Source organism: Toxotes jaculatrix, chromosome 7, assembly GCF_017976425.1.
Source record: "Toxotes jaculatrix isolate fToxJac2 chromosome 7, fToxJac2.pri, whole genome shotgun sequence".
NCBI lineage: Eukaryota > Metazoa > Chordata > Actinopteri > Toxotidae > Toxotes > Toxotes jaculatrix.
Window position 1 is genome coordinate 10776142 of NC_054400.1, and position 16335 is coordinate 10792476.

At 40.4% G+C, this 16335-nt stretch overlaps 1 protein-coding gene across 3 annotated transcripts in view; it reads right to left on the reverse strand.

The window, feature by feature from the left end:
• The window catches only part of dock8 (dedicator of cytokinesis 8), a 50785-nt gene that overhangs the window by 24971 nt on the left and 9479 nt on the right, over positions 1-16335 (reverse strand). For 2 of the 3 annotated variants that reach the window (XM_041041587.1, XM_041041586.1), the window contains exons 3-14: positions 12284-12459; positions 11813-11884; positions 11081-11189; positions 7617-7826; positions 7255-7340; positions 6438-6504; positions 2822-2971; positions 2462-2542; positions 2152-2314; positions 1861-1997; positions 1431-1524; positions 723-885 (exon numbers count right to left, since the gene is read on the reverse strand). In XM_041041587.1, coding sequence (XP_040897521.1) covers positions 723-885; positions 1431-1524; positions 1861-1997; positions 2152-2314; positions 2462-2542; positions 2822-2971; positions 6438-6504; positions 7255-7340; positions 7617-7826; positions 11081-11189; positions 11813-11884; positions 12284-12459 — 1508 coding nt within the window. Of the gene's footprint in view, positions 1-722; positions 886-1430; positions 1525-1860; positions 1998-2151; positions 2315-2461; positions 2543-2821; positions 2972-6437; positions 6505-7254; positions 7341-7616; positions 7827-11080; positions 11190-11812; positions 11885-12283; positions 12460-14556; positions 14742-16335 lie in introns of those variants that run through there. The other variant, XM_041041588.1, reaches the window with a different exon arrangement.

Sequence of the window (16335 nt, forward strand, 5' to 3'; positions counted from 1 at the left end):
ACCTTTCAATATGTAAAATGAAGCAGTTCTAATATACATCACTAGGTGGCACTGTCTCTACAGCGACATCTTAGTCATGCAGTGGTAAAGGTGACAGTAATGTCACAGTAAAATCAAAACAACCAGTAATTTACTGCAGCCTTATGTGGTTTTAATACAACACTATAATCTGTCTTGAGACCTCAAATACAGAGAATTACCACAAATTCCACTGAACAAATGCTCAGAGAACAACAGCGTGTAATTACTGTGCAGAGGACTTGTTCACACATGAAGCTACTAATGTTTCGTTACAAGCAAAAACCATTTTCGAATTGAGTGCTGTGTAGAGTTAAACCCCTGCTTACAGAGGCTGAATCATTACTGTTGAACAACAAGGCAATTTCACAGGTAGCTGGGATGGAAATACCTAAAAATAGGTACAAGACTAAAAGGAGAAAGCTGCAAAGCGATGTCAGCTGTTGAATGATGAGTACACCATGACTGTTCTTGTTGCCTCTGGCCTTTCAGAGAAATAAACTGTCTGTGAGCGCAAACAAACCTGTTTGCACCTCAAGCTATGAATCATTTGTTTTTCAAAACCTGAGGTGCAAGTTTTACATAAGCAGTTTCTTTCTTCTGAAAATCTATTTCACAGGCTCACAAAAAATGTGTTACAGTGTGAATAGAAAAAGATATATGGACTGTGTTGTCAATAATTTATATGTGTTATGCTCTCTAACCTGTAAATGTTGTGAGGGACATACACCTCACTGGATGGGAACTCCAACACCTCTTTGACTGGCCGAATGTTTTTCTCAGCCACTGGTAGGAGAGGGATGAGCTCAGTGGACAAACATGCCGCTGGAGTGTCGTGGACTGGAGACATGTCCAGTTTTATGGAACCTAGAAAACATGAGATAAGCCAGAGTCACACATCAGCGACCTGCACATGTACTAGAATTCTTTGCAAAATCAATATTCAAACAGTATGTATGCATATGTAGTATGCTTATTCTCACAGGGGATATAAAAAGTCTGGCTCAGTCCAATGGTAACAAAATACACCTACCAGCATCTCTAAAGCTAACTTGATTAACAAGTTCTATCTTGTTTATTTAATCTGCACAAAAATCCAAGTGTAAAAAACAGATGATGTGGTTTTATGTGGGGGTTATGTGCTAGACTACTTTTTGGCCAGAATCTTTCTGGAGTCTAGCTGGTTGTCCGGGAAACAACTCTGGGAAGTTTCTACAACCAGCCAAGAAGTAGTCCTGCACATACAGTTACCCACAACATGTCATTTTTTTTACTACTACACTCTAGAAAAGATTAAACAGTCTCTGTCCAGTGTTGTGACTGATATCTAAAGTGCAGACGTGTCTATGGCCTCTACTCTAATAAAATGATTTAAAATCTCTGAATAAGCTTTTAGATATGATGACAGTGACCTGGTATCGTCTTGATTCTCCTCTGCGGAGTGGAGGTTTTCTTGATATCAGCCAGGAATTTGAGTAAGTCCTCATCACTCAAACGATCTCCCTCCTAATTCGTACACACGCACACATACACACACACACAGAAATACATTGAGATAATTTGTTAATGAGCGATATTTTTGCAGCCTTCGCCTCAAAGATTAATAGCAGAGATGGTTTTAACAGTGGAGACAGTGCTTGACATTGATTTTGTCCAAAGTCATGGCTTTATGGTAGAAACATTACTAGAACCTGATGGAATGGATAACATTGCATGTTTGATCGAAGGATGAGACGAGGCCAAGCTGTAACAACTCTCAGTTATGTTGTATCTTCTATCTCAAGGACGTTATAGATTTTTTACATTTTTGTCTGTCTCTTTGTGTTTGGGTAGTGTTCCGACCTGTTTGAAGATGGTGCTGATAGTGATGGTTGCAGGTTTGAAGGCTGAAACATTACAAAATTGATCATCGATGGTATTGTAACGTTCAGAATTCCTCCTGGGAAGCTGTCCTCTCCGGTCAATGCTGGTGGATTTAACTGGAAAAGGTGTAAAGGTTATGGGTCAGATGAGACACACACACAGCCATACACCCTCTAAGGAAATTCACATAAATGCACAGTCATCACAAGGTGTCACTGTCAAACAATGGCACTCATAAGGACAAACACACAAGGATACACTAGCACACACCTCCTTTTAAGCTATCAGAGTCTGTGACGTCACGTTCTATCGCAGCAGTGGAGATTACTTCCATGATATTAACGGTGGCCCAGGCAAAAGGCATGCGATAGCGACCCAGCCTCTGGCAGAAAGCCTCCGCCTGACCTCGCAGCTTCTCAAGCTTGTCCTTGCTCTGAAAAGGTTATTACGAAAAATCAAATTCCACAAAAGGCCTTCAACATGTTTCATGGTAAGCATTAAAAGGCTAGATAAAGGATAAATTGCACAGTATCTTTTGTGATTTGCATTTAGTGACACACACATTAATTGCTCACATTACCTTTGCAGAGTCACATTCCTTCAGTGTTATATAAGGATCAGCGCAGTCACTGATCTCTCCCTGCTGGAGAACCTTTTCAATCTTAAACACAGACAGGAAGTACATGAGCAATCTGAACAGCTTAGCATAATGAAACTAAAAAAAATCTATAGTGTGTTGGCAAAAGTACAGTATAAGGCATAAATACAGCAAGAGCAAGAGATACATAAACAGCACTGCACTGAATTACAGGGTATATAAAACCGATTTGGGAGCAGAACCAAGTTATTTAAAGCATGGAGGAAAACAGCCGAATCCTGTTACTTCTGCTACATGTTGTTCTTAGCATATTTTCATAGGTGCTATGGATTCCATTATTACCTTGATGACCAGGTAGATATCTGGGGCAGGGTAGGTGATGGAGAAGGTGGCAGATCTGGCCAGGGTGGATGGATCCACATGTGGTGTGTGAAGTTTCAAGAAATTTTTAAACTGTTCTGAGTTCAGATCATAGTGGAAGTTCTCCGATATCTGGAGGGAGACAAAGATGAAAAGTTTAACTTTTCTGAGCCAGAAAAATGTCTCTTTGCCAAAAACACATATATTGTTACTTTTGTTGATGGAACTTCGGGGCATAATGAAATGCAAAACGTCACTCTAAGATATACTGTTTTCCAAAGACGAACTGAAGGAATCCGTTTAGAAAAGGCTCCACCAAATACTGATCTTGGAATATCATCTGTTCAGTCCACTCTACTGTTTCTCTACTCACATCCCTAATGACCTCAGGCTAGGAACACAGCCATATGTCCGGGTCTTGCTTGGCCTGGTGTGTGTCATGTGATACTATTCACTGCAAAGCCATTAACCACTCTCCTTCACTCTGCTTATCCCATAGGACCTCCATTACACTGACCACACCAAAGCAGATTTCTGGGCAGCCAAACCTGCCCAATATCTTAACTGGAATCCTTGAGACAGTATTTGTGATCAGATTACACACTCTGAAAAGTATTCACAATTGAGTTGTTTTCAATCTATTCCGTTAATAGTGACAAACAAGCTAGACACTCAGACGCACAGATTTTGTGAGAGAAATTATCCTATTCTCTTTAACATGAGGTACACTTACCACAAGAGTGAAAGTTTCCAAAAGACTGCAGTGGAGGAGTCCACCTCTTACTGACAAATGACTTCTTGGAATAACAATAATCTCAATAATCAAAGCCAGCTGACTTAAATAGCATATAAGACTTCATATTCTGATTAAAGAGAAAAAAACATGTCAGTGCAAGTGTTCACTGAGTGAACAATCATAGTTAGATATAATAACCTTCACTAATCAAAGTCAACCATCAAACCACTAAATTTAGATTCAGTGAGATATGAGGGAAAATGAACAGTCTTTAACGTTACATTATTGACAAACAAACACACATTGCTTAGGAGTAAATGCTTAACATTTTCTAATAGGGAACATTTTCAACCATCCCAGTGTTGCCAACTTCGCAACTGTGTCGCAAGATCTGACGTCTTCAAAGACTCTGTTAACAACTATATTTGAATCAAGAGCCAAGCAACAAATCTTGCTGATCTTTGGGCAGACATCAACTACTTTGCCATGAACAAATTCTCCACTAAAGAGCAGACAGGCTGAAACACTTGCAGAATATCCACTGCAAAAGTGAAAATGCAATAGTTTACTTGTTCTGATCACTCAATGTGTCCTCCCAACAGGCTACAGTCACAGACCAGCAAATTTGGCTTGCCTGGTCTTGTAGGGTTACAAAAACAAGAAGACAACTAAATGCCTGTAGTAAACTCAGCAAGAACTAGACCTTACTTAACTTTTACTGTGACAACATATTTTTCTGTTTGCGTGTCTATACTAAAACCTTTGTCTGTTCATATCTATGAATCTGATATTATAAGTAGGCCACTTGCTGGGTCAAATTCTGTGTCTGCACCTTGGCTGATGGACCAGAAAAACATGATTAATAACTACAGTATTATATGGAATTATATGAACATCTGCTGCAAATTTCACAGATGTGAAACAACCAAACTGATGTGAACAAAAAACAAACACAGATACAGCAACAAAATTCCCATGAGACATAAGAGACAGCAGTACATGGTGCAGGAGAACAGAAAATCTGCACAGAGGAATCAGAAATGTGAAGGAAAAGAAAATATAACACTCTTGAGAAGAAACAGAAAAAGTGTACAGTGAGTTGAGAGTTGTAGAAAGACAGAAAGTAAAAAAGAAGGTATAAGAGTGAAGGGGTCAGAGATAAACTGGTAGCAAATGCTTCACAGTTCAATTACAACTAAATCTAATTGACAAAACAAGCTTGACAGTTTCTCCATCACTCAGACAGAGACATGTTTCATAGCTCTTTAACAGTCTGGCTCTGTCTCTACTCAATGTAATAGGAGTAAGCAGGAAGTTGGATTAACCTCCACAAGGACGCACTTCAGTTCAGCACATAATAAAATTAATAATAAATAACCCTTAAGCAAAATACACTGTGACAATGTGACACTTCAGCTCTGCTGTTATAGACTGACATCAGAAGGAAACGAAAGCTGAAAATATCCTTGATTTACATTTTCTTAAAAATAAGTGGAAAAGATTTCATACAGTGTGTGACATATAGGACTGCTTTTGTCGCATCTTAACTGTGATGTCCCAACACACAACTTATACCATATGCAGTCCATTTTCAAAATTAGGGGCCATTAAATTGCCCTATCTTACCCAACTGTTTGTGTTAGAGCCATCAGTCCTGCAGCCCAACTCAAAAGCAGCTGGGCAGTGGCATCTGAGAGATCCATGTGCGCTTACATTAAGTATAAACTAAATCCTTCCAGCCCCTTCAACCAAAAACTCTCCAGCTGTGTAAATCCACAGAAAACATGCAAAAAGCCATGGCTCTGAATGGTTAACTGGGAAAATGTGGTGCAGCATTAGTGGTTATAGAACCAAAAACACGACAACCCCCCCCCCCCTCCCTCCAGGGCATAAATATGTGAGGATAATGAGACATAAAACCTTATAGATTATACTGATTCCTCACGACCACGCAGACTGCCAAAAACAAACTACGAGACCTCCCTGCATCAACAGGAGGCACATGACACACAACAGCTAACATGAAACAAGGGTGGAGAAGACTTACAATTACTGAGACACACACAACATGCAAGTCTGATAACACATATACAGTACTGGTCGATTTTTTATGAGGTTTTGACTCTGTCATCATCAAGACTGTAGCTTGTTGTTTTCAAAGTCAATAAACTTAACTGACTTTCACTTAGTTAAGATTTACTTGTGAGCAGTGTTCCTCTCTGTTAATATGAAGTCTTTCTCTTGCTGCATTAACACAAATAAGTCCTTATTCAAAGTGAAAAGGTTAGAAAAGGTTTTGACCATATAAATTTGAGGTATTTTCACTTACCAGTATGAATTTGTGAGTTACAGACTAAAAATCAAAAGCACTTTGTGGTATGATACGAAATATTGGTCCATTGAAACAAGACTGATATAAACAAACAACTCCTGAAATATTGTACCTGGTGTTTGTCACTGCATTAGAAGACCCGTCTGTCAAATTAGACAGTGACAGCAGGGCCTTATATTTTGTTTTTATTTTAGGTAGTTTTGATATCATTTAGTTAAACTTGGGCCATGAGCTGTGGATTTATTAAGAGTCACCTCTGTTGCTGTGGTGAAGAGTCTCAAAAACATTAAACGTACAAGAACTGTGGTCACAAGTAGACCCAGTGTCAACTGACAGACACTCTGACAGTCTCCACAACAAACACACATAATGGGCTTCACCAAACTGGCATTTGCTGCAGGGCTATTGTGGTCTAAGCTGCTTGTTGCTTGTTACATATCCCACAAATTTTCAAGACCTAAGTTACAAGATGTTTTTATATATTAGAAACAAGCTTAAGACAGGATTAGACATTGTGAGAACTTTCTTACCTTTTTCTTCTCTTTCAGGTCATATAAGGCCATAGTGGCAAATATGGGCTCAATGTCAATCTCAAACCTATGAAGCCGAAAAGGAAAATGAGATTAGTGACTGAATAAGACCACAAGATTAATCAATTTAATTAACAATAGCACGAATGCTGTTGCTATTACTGTACTCGGATTCTATTCTAGTTTTTTCCTATTCCATTCTATTCCTGTAGGTTATTGTTGTGATAGGAAGCAACAAACTGTACTGAAGTAAGTGATGACACGCTTGAACTGAGGGTTAAAGGATATGGGGTGAAGCTGCCAAACCACTGCAAGCAGAGAAATGTGTTCGACTCAAACATTTGGCAGTTTTATAGGTTGCAAGAAGGACGGCCGAGATCAAGAATGAAAAGCAGAGAAACTCTGTGCTTGTGTGTGTATGTGTGAGAGGGAGAATGATAGAAAGAGAAAAAGACAGAGACCAAATCCCTCAGAGAGAGGGAGGAACAGTGATTTTCTAGAGAACAACAAGCCCTGCACTGCACTCCTCCACCCTCCCACACTGCTCTGTCCCTCACATCCACTGCATGCCATTTTGAAACAAGTACTCATACTTTTAAAGGATCTTTTAAATGATCAGATGTGACATACAACAATTTATTGTATGTTAAATGCTAAGCAAAAGTTCATTTTCATAAACAAGGGGGTGTTAGAATAATTTCCATTTAACCCAACCATCTGTTGGTTCCTTGTCCAACTTCTGAGAGAAACAGAAGGTAGCTGTTTAAATTATAGAGCTATTCTCCCTCCTACAATATAATGAAAATGTATGACATACTTGATGGCCTGGCATCGGACCAGGATGCGGTCTCCAGTGTGTTCTTTGGGGCAGTCGGGAATGGGCCGGATCTCAACTGCATCTTCCTGGAACACAATTGCATACAAAGTTTTTGAAGCATGCAAAAAGAAAGAGAGCAGTTGTTATATTTGGAGAAGATTTAAGATCTTGGGGGGTCATAAAGTTAACTATTATATTAATAACGTGGATGTAGTGTGATGTAGTGTCATGTGTCTTGTATTTAATATTTCTCACGTGTCTCATAGCTGTGACCAGTTTTTTACTTGACAGAGACTAACCCACATGGTCCCCATGTGTACTGATATATTATACCACATGAGAACCAACTCTCTATATCTCACCTCATCAGCTGGTGGGTACAGGGCAAACAGCTCGGGGTGTCTGTTTCCGTGTCGTGCCTCCTGGTTTAAGCGGTCCAGCTCCTCATGGCTGCTGAAGGCCAGCAGCCCATCCACTCTCTGGTCTGGAGTTAAACACCGCAGGTTAAAGTCAGAGGAGGTCAGCGTGCGGCCAGAGTCATCAGTCAGCCTAGCTAGAGTTGGAGACTTGACCTGGGGCAAAAACAGAAAGAGAGGGGTAGGGGTGGTGGTTGGGGTTCAGGGTGAGGGAGAACAAAAAGATTAGGGTGAGAGTAATGAAATGTGTGTGTGGGAGAGATTGAGTAGCAGGAGAAAAACAAGGGATGAGAAAAATAATGGGGTATTAAGGCAGAATAGCCCGGGGGGGGGTCATTAAGAGCAAAAACAAATGGAAATGGATACAGGGTAAAAAAAAATTGCATGTGTGTGGATATTTGGTGAAAGCCTGCTCTTCCTCCTTTTAAATTATATTTCTTAAACTGAATTAATTGAGCTTCCCATGAGATTCATAAGTCTCCTCTCCTTTGTTCCCTGATGGTTTTAAATCTCCCAGCATTCTCCCATTGTTAGCTCAAATTTCAAAATTGGCCTCGACTATAATGTATTAAAAACAAATAGCAAAAATCAGCTCAGTACTTGCACAGCATTTTCTGAATTGTCCACAACACACACCAAATTCAAAATGCAGCCATGACGGTTATGTCGTCAGCAGACACAACAAACAGCTAACAGGCATTTAGACAGTCTAGACAGTTTCTGTTTTGGCTTGCGGACAATGACAGTCTTTCATGTTTTTCATGATCAGCGTTCACTCAGTGTAGAGTATCCAGCATACACACCATATATTCATGTTTAAGTTCATTGTATGCAGAGAGTGAAGTGATATGAGTCTTTATATTATAGTGTTCAGCAGGTGATTGCATCTGGCACATACATAGCGTATGACTAATTTCATACACACTTTATGCACTTTTCATTTGATTTCATTCTTTATTATGAATAAGCAACTTTCTTACTGTATTTTTTTTACCGTTATCCACATAAAAAAAAGGTCACCAGATCAGGAAATGGGGCCACTGAATTTTGACATAAAGTAGGGTGGTATGAGTTACTCATCACTAGTGATATCGACACACTGTGCATTAGCTGATCAAATTCTGTAATCAGAGATCTCCCAGCAGGCTGATGGCTTGCCAGACAAAAATGATCGCAGAAAAGAGGGCTGACTCGCTGACATAGAGCTATAACGGCCCTGGAACACAAGCCTACTAGATGCTGCATATTTTTGACATCCAGTGACCTGCCAGCAATGGCCTGTTGGACAAAGGAATGAGTGCCAGGCAGCAGCATTAATTTGCAGACCTAAAACTAATTTACTTATTAAAATATGTAAATGTGCTCGAATGTGTTCTCTCAGATGCCCTGGAGTAAGGTCTGAGATGAAAATCAAGCATCAGAAATACAGAAAAGAGGTCTTTCACATTGTCCTGTTAGCTCGGCCCTGTTTACTGCTGATTTTACTGGAATATACAGGATTCATACATGCTTACATCCATATATTGATACCACCAGCTGCTACAACCTTATATGAATAAATCGAAACTCTGACTTCAACATAAACATGTCATATAAACACATCTTCACTCACTTCTTCTTCTAACAAAACAAACAATCTGAACACGGTACCTTGGGCTCTAGAAAACAATGATGGGTATTTTTGACTACCTTCTGACCTTTTATAGATCTAAGAATGAATCAAGAAAACAATTTGCAGATTTGTTGATAAAGAAAATAACATTCCTGATGAAGATGAAGTCTTAACATTGCACTATATTAAAATTAATGGATTGGATCATCCTCTGCCTATCAGTAAGTGGTCTCAGTCTGGCACTGGGACCATATGGAATTACTCAGACTTAGCTACAGGGCAAGGCTTAACCTCTCTGCTCCAATGCTGCATCCTGCTTTGAACAGTCCCTCTTGCCACCCCTCTCTCCTTGTCTCTTCCACTCCCATCATCCATCAATCTCACATGCCAGCTCTCAGACCACAGGCAAGGACTGACCGAGCTTCCACCCTGGTGAAGCTTCCACCCTGTTGAGGCTCCAGGAGACCATCACACCATGGTCCCAGGGCTATTTCAAAAGCAGACTGGACCACAGAAGCGACCTATTAAGAGCTGAGGAACAATAGTGCTGTTCATCCTTGCTCTATCACTCTCTTTCTGGCATGTAGATCATGGGAAGCCCATGGCGGTAATAAGGGCCTTTTGGTTTGGGTGATTAACCAGAATTGGCAAGGATGGGGTGACAGGAGGGGACTTGTGGGGCTGGCTGGTGGAGAGAGATGGTTGGGTAACTAGCCAGAGGCTGGGAGTGACACTAACTGAGACTGGGATTGGCTGGAACTGCGTGACGCTAGGAGCTCAGGATTTGGCAACTGTAAAACAAAGGAGCTAGAGAGAGGGCAGTGAGAGAGGATGGGAACTTGGCTCAAAATGATGGCAGTGGAGGACAGAGGCAGGGATTCGCAATGGAGGTAAGAGGTAATGCCTTCATGCTGATGTCAGATACTGATTTTAAAAAATGTTTAGCACAGAATAGAAAAAAAAGAATACCATGTATTTAAACACAACGTCCCTCTGAATATCTGGCTTAACACGTACAGGTGATGGAGATTGGAGTGTCTATAATTTTCAGGTTTAGTTTCAGGATGAGCAAACTTGAAAGGGTCACTGCCACAGGGAAAAGAGTGATATGAATAACAATACACTGTTGTGTTTCCTATTAAAGCGTGCCCCATCCCACTCTCACATTTCACATTCAGCATTGTCTCTCCCTCAGACCTTGATCAGCATGGACTACCATACTGCTCTCACTAAAATGTCTTCCCCTCACAAAAGACACTTAAAGTGCAAGCATTCAAGTGTGCTGCTTAGGAAGCATGCTTAAAGGAATAATTTGACTTTTGGGAAGTATCTTGTTTGTTGAACATGAAAATGGGACCCAACCAAGGGTTCTAACCCAACTTGTTTTTGACTGCTTTGATCTGGTTAAACAGCACAGATACAGCGCAGAGTGTCCCATTAGGAACAATACAGGTCTGAAGATTTGTGCAGGGAAGACTTTCTAAAGAAGGAAAGAAGTAAAGAATTTCTGGAGTGTAGCAAAGCAGCACGCCACACTGCACAAGACTGGTTTTGAAAATGGCTTTCTGAAGAAGGCTAATACTTCTCCTTTATTGAGTAAGAGAGATTGTTGGTTAAGACACAGGCTCAGTAAAACTTTTAAGTAACCTAGTTAATATCCTCAATTTAAGTGACTCGGGTTTGAATGAGAACATTAGTATGGGTTTCTAACCCTGAAGATTTATCTGTTCATTTACCACAGCTTTTTTAGGGTGACTGTGTGTTAAACTCCATGGTTTGCTTTATTTGTGTTCCTTACTGGTTTCTGTTGGATGTCTGGCTGCACATCGGACTCAAAGGTCTGTTTCTGAAGGAGTTTGTGTAGGCCAGCTCGCTCCGAATACGTGCTCCAACCGTCGCCCTGGCACCTTCACGCACACCAGAAAAGACACAGCTTGGTTACAACTGATACGCTTTTGCACTTCTCATCCATCAAGATAAGAACACAAACAGAAGTCTTACATAACATAGTATGCGTGAAGTGTATGTGAGTGTGTGTGGGAGAGAGATAGAGATAAACCTAGGACTACAATGTATGAGGCAGAAGATTCCAGTAAAATGTTTATCTGGATCTCTACGGCCTTTTGTTTCCTGTTTCACAGACACATGAAACTTCTCAGACAGATGCCTCTTGTTGCACAGTGTAACAGCTAGTGGGGCACGACTGTCTCTGATTTTGGGAGTCTGTGGTTAAAACACTGCAGCATGAAGCACCTTGACATATACACAAGCATATAAACAACAAGCAGATAAACATCAGACATGAGAAAATTCCCTGTCAGGTATTATTTCCAACATAAAATATGTTTCTTTTGTTTTTTTTTTTTACTTCTTTAATACATTTCTGAAGAACAGTGAATTTCAATCATATTAATATATCTGTCAAGGTACCTGCGTGAAAGGTATCTGTACAGCATGTACATCAGCTGTAATGAGTCCAGAACACTGGCATTGCAAATGTTGCTGTTGTTGTTGTAGGGTGAATATTTACCTTCGAGAGACTACAAGCCATGGCTGGGTGTAACTCTTTACACAGTCTCTGACATGGGGGTCCAACTCCACTCTACAAGGAGAGGGGCAAGGATGAGGAGAATAAGAAGATATGTACTGTACACACAGGCAGACATACAAGGAAACATTCACAGACTACTGGAAATTTTCATCTTAATCTGTACTTCATGGTCAAGGTGTGGGACAAATAAATGCTCTGAGTAAGCTAAGTAACAGACATTGACAGAATAGTTTTACAATAAATGATTTTAGACATTTAAATGAACTGAAATGAAATTAAACGACATTTTGAAACCCCTGAACTGGGAGTTAGTGGTTCAGTGCATTAAGACTGTCAATGGGCTTTTAACTAACAGTGTAGATATTAGAACTGGTGATAGGCTGAAACGCTCAACACTATTTTATATCAAAGTCTGTTGTTTCCTCTGTTATCTAATGTCTGTTAACCCACCCTTCTTCAGGGACAGAGTGTCTAATGGTGCGACACTCCTTCTCCACCTGCTCCACTTTCAGGTCATCGTCAGGGAAGTCTCCAAGTTCATGCATCAGGTCTGTGTCTCCACTTCGTAGCTGTGACATCAAGAACTCCTCCAGGTCCAGGGGCTCCACCGCTTCATACGACTGGGGCTGAAAAATGAAGGAGTGACGGAGGAAGGGGAATGTTGGAGTTGGGGGAGAAAAAAAGATTGAGGTATTAGAACACTTAGCACCAAATATCATGATCAAATGTTCAAAAAGAATAAAGTGGAGAATCAGCAGAGATGCCAAAAGGTTTAGAGGTAGGATGACTATAACAAAAGGAAATGAAACAAAACGATCATTTGTGGAAAGCTATAGGTCAACTGATGAGTTTGCACCGTCCTCAGTCATATCCACATAATGCGGAGGACTGAGGAAAATGAAAACATAGAAAAGAAAGTTGGACCAAACACGCTGAATCATGATTATTTTCTAACACCTCATACCTGTCGAGGAACAAAAGATTTGAGCACATACATAAATAGAAACTGGAACAAACTGGCCTGCATCAGACAGTCAGGCATTTTTTTCCCCCTGTGAACCTATTTTTAGACAGAAACTCAGCCCACACTCCAGAGCTACAGCAGATCAAAGAAAGGCTGTAATCACTTTTATGTACAGTGCAAATGGGATGAATTTTTCATATGGGTCTCTGAATCTGAACATATTGTTAAATTCATTGATACACAATGAAACAAATTCCCACTGGCACTCGAAGAGGAGGAATAGATGAGCTTTTTGTGATTAAAAGAGCTCCCAAGGAAAAAAAACACACAACTGATGAGATAACACGTCTTTTGTGGTGCATGGCTGGCTGTGGTTGTAAAAGAGGAAACTACATGGAGCAGGTGTCTCTGTGAAAAGAGGCAGCAAACAGGGCAGAGCTCCAATCTGATTACAGTCTGCAAGCTGCGGCTGATGTGTGCAAAAGCTTGGAAATAAACATTCACTACAATATCATTCAGAAGGAATTCCTAAATAATTAATAAATAAAGGAAACTATCCTACAAACGCGTTTCAACATATACAATGGGAAGTGTTATGAGAGCGAAGCTGCACTATCCAAAAAGAATATTTAAGTGTTTAATAATGCACACTGTCGCACATGGGAAGCATTTGCATGACAAATAGGTAGTGTGTGAAAGACAGAAAGTGTGTGTACAAGAGAGAAGAAAAAATACAGAGCCAAATCAGCCAACGGCATACACACCAACAGATAATATGTGCACACAGAGGAGGCAGAGATAACTGCAACAACATGAGTCACTGCTGTACTCAACTTTTGAAAGCAGAGCAAATTCCATTTGCCTTCAGACATGTTTTTGCACATCAATCCACCCTAAAGGCTATTTTTCTCTGCTGAGCACTAAAGAGCAAATTGTACGGCATAGGTTTGTATTAATGGTTAGCATGCAACAAAAGAAGGAAAGAACAGACAGTTGGAACAACTGTATCATTATTATTTTGAATGACAAGCCTACAGACGAAACCTTCTCACTCCTCTGTTCTGAGGAGGAGGCGTCAACCTCAACAGTGTCTCCACAGTGGCGGTCTTCTCCATATGTGCATCTCTCTGGCTCTCTGCCTCAAAGTTCAAACAATCATTGTAGCATGGCCTCTTTTTCTTGTTTAGTATGGAGGCTAACAAATCCAAATGAATGCAAATCTATGCATGCCTCTGATCAGTGCCGGCTGCTCTATGGAGTCATGAGAGGAGCTTGCAAGAAACTACCTCTCCTTGCCAAATCTGCTGCCAGACTTTCTATCTGCTTACTCATTAGTGACTATAAAGATGATGCCTTTGCAACAACTTGTGAGAAAAGAGATTGTTTTTAAAAGCAGGAAGCACTGATAATCTATAGCTGACAAAACTCACGTAAAAAAAAAGAAAATAAAATAAGCTTTTTTGATAAACAAATTACACATTTTTAAAGCCAAGAAATGTTGTAGCAATCATTATTGGAGGCTGGTTTAAGAAAAATTCATCCATTTAAAACGGTATGTATCTACCAGCATCACTGTTCTCAATGTACACTTGCAAAAAAACAAGCCGGGAGAGAAAATAGGCATGTAAAGAACTCATGACTAACAAAATACAGCCACATTAGAGTTGAATCATGAAACAATAAGCATTTAAAACAATAAGCATGTTAATAATCTCTTCATTCATAATCAGATGCGCTCATACGGAAACTGTAGACTTACCCTGCCGAAAACCGAAAACTACACCATAAAAAGGAAGTGAACAAAATGGCGCACTCCGGATATAGGAACCTGCAGGGTGTACCTACTGACACTGAATGCTTTTCGGTGAAACTGAGCCACGGTGTAGTGCACAGATCCTCTTTAAGTTGATCTTCATATTCCTAGAAGCTGAGAACTCCAGTAGATTTGGAATACAAATGAATTACCAAAAGAAGAAGAGGGATTTTCATCGGTCAATATGAATACTGAAGTTGAGCCTGGCTGTTCAAACCCACAAAATGTTTTGACCGCATCTTTGAACATTCAGGCAAAGTGTCTTGCAGTTTAAAGTTGAAAACCACACGACGTTAAAGGAAGTGACATGGGCAAGGCGTCGCTCCATCAACTGGTGTTTCAACAGACAGGAAGAGAAACTACAGACAACACACACACGTGCATGCTGCTTATAAACACACACACACTCTGCACACATTCATAAAAACACATGCAGCTTTTCATCCTAATCTCTCAATTTGTATATTAAACCCACAACAAACTACACTGATCAGTCAACATTCCCCATTTCAGGCATTAAAAATAGCAACACGGTGAGAAAGGGAGAACTGTGACAATCAGCAAAGTGAACCATGTCACAACTGCAGCAACAAACATCCCTCCCTCCTCTCAACAAACATCCCTCCCTCATCCCTGTGCTAGACACGACTGCTGAATAATGGGAAACTATCATCCCAGAGATTATAGTATTAAAATCTCTCTCCCGCATCCCAAATCCGGCCATATTAAAGATTTGTCCGTGTAAGCTGCAAGGTAAGCAGGCCCCATCCAGTGACTGTCAGTCGCCAAGGCACTGACCCATTTCCCAAGCAGGTTAGAGATTAACCATGTTGCATGCTGGGGCTGGAAGTGGAGTGGGACGGATGCACCAAGTACCCAAACCCTGTCAGCTGATGAACTCAAGGATCACCACTGGGAAGGTATCAAAGGGCTCCAGGTTCAGTCACTCATTCATACAGATATGTCAGGAGACTTAGTGCCTAAGAGCTTTAGAAAAACTTCAAATGAGAGAGATGCAGAGTGGAAGAGACAGAAGAAATGTTAGGAAAAGACAGAAATAGAAAAAAAAAGCAGGAAGACTGAAAGAGGAATATATGAATCTGGGTGGCAGAGGCTCAGAGGGTACTACAGAGAGACTGAGAGTTTAGAGGGAACAAATCCCTGTAAAGGATTACTGTGCATCATTCTGCCTGCTTGCTTGCTTGAGAGAGCAGGAATCACTCTGACCTGTCTGCTAGGCTTCAACTTAAGCGGCAAGAAAACAACCTGTCATAATGGCATTCAATCCTCTTTGGAAACTAAGGGATACTAGGTTTTCCAAACCCGGTTAAATCAAAATGCAGGCTGTGTCAGGATGGTTTTAACAAAAGCATATTAAGCCATGACTAAGTTCTTATCTCATATATTATAAGAGGAAGAAAGATTCTTCCTAAAAATACTCTTTTGCAGAAATGCAGACAGCTGTTTTTCAAAAAAAGCAGTAACTTCTGTTGAAGAAGAATTTCTACAAATTATAATCTTCGGTACTAGACGCCACACTCACTCAGACATTCTCAGTGCTAATAACAGTAAAGAGGATGTGAAGGAGATATGCTTATAGCCCCGTGGCAGTGCGAGCACAAACACTAAAGCTGTGTGAGTGCAGCATTAGAGGAAACTGCACCACTGACCCTCTGGTCACCGTATTTGTCAACTAGGAACTAGTATTACATCACTAGTATCAGA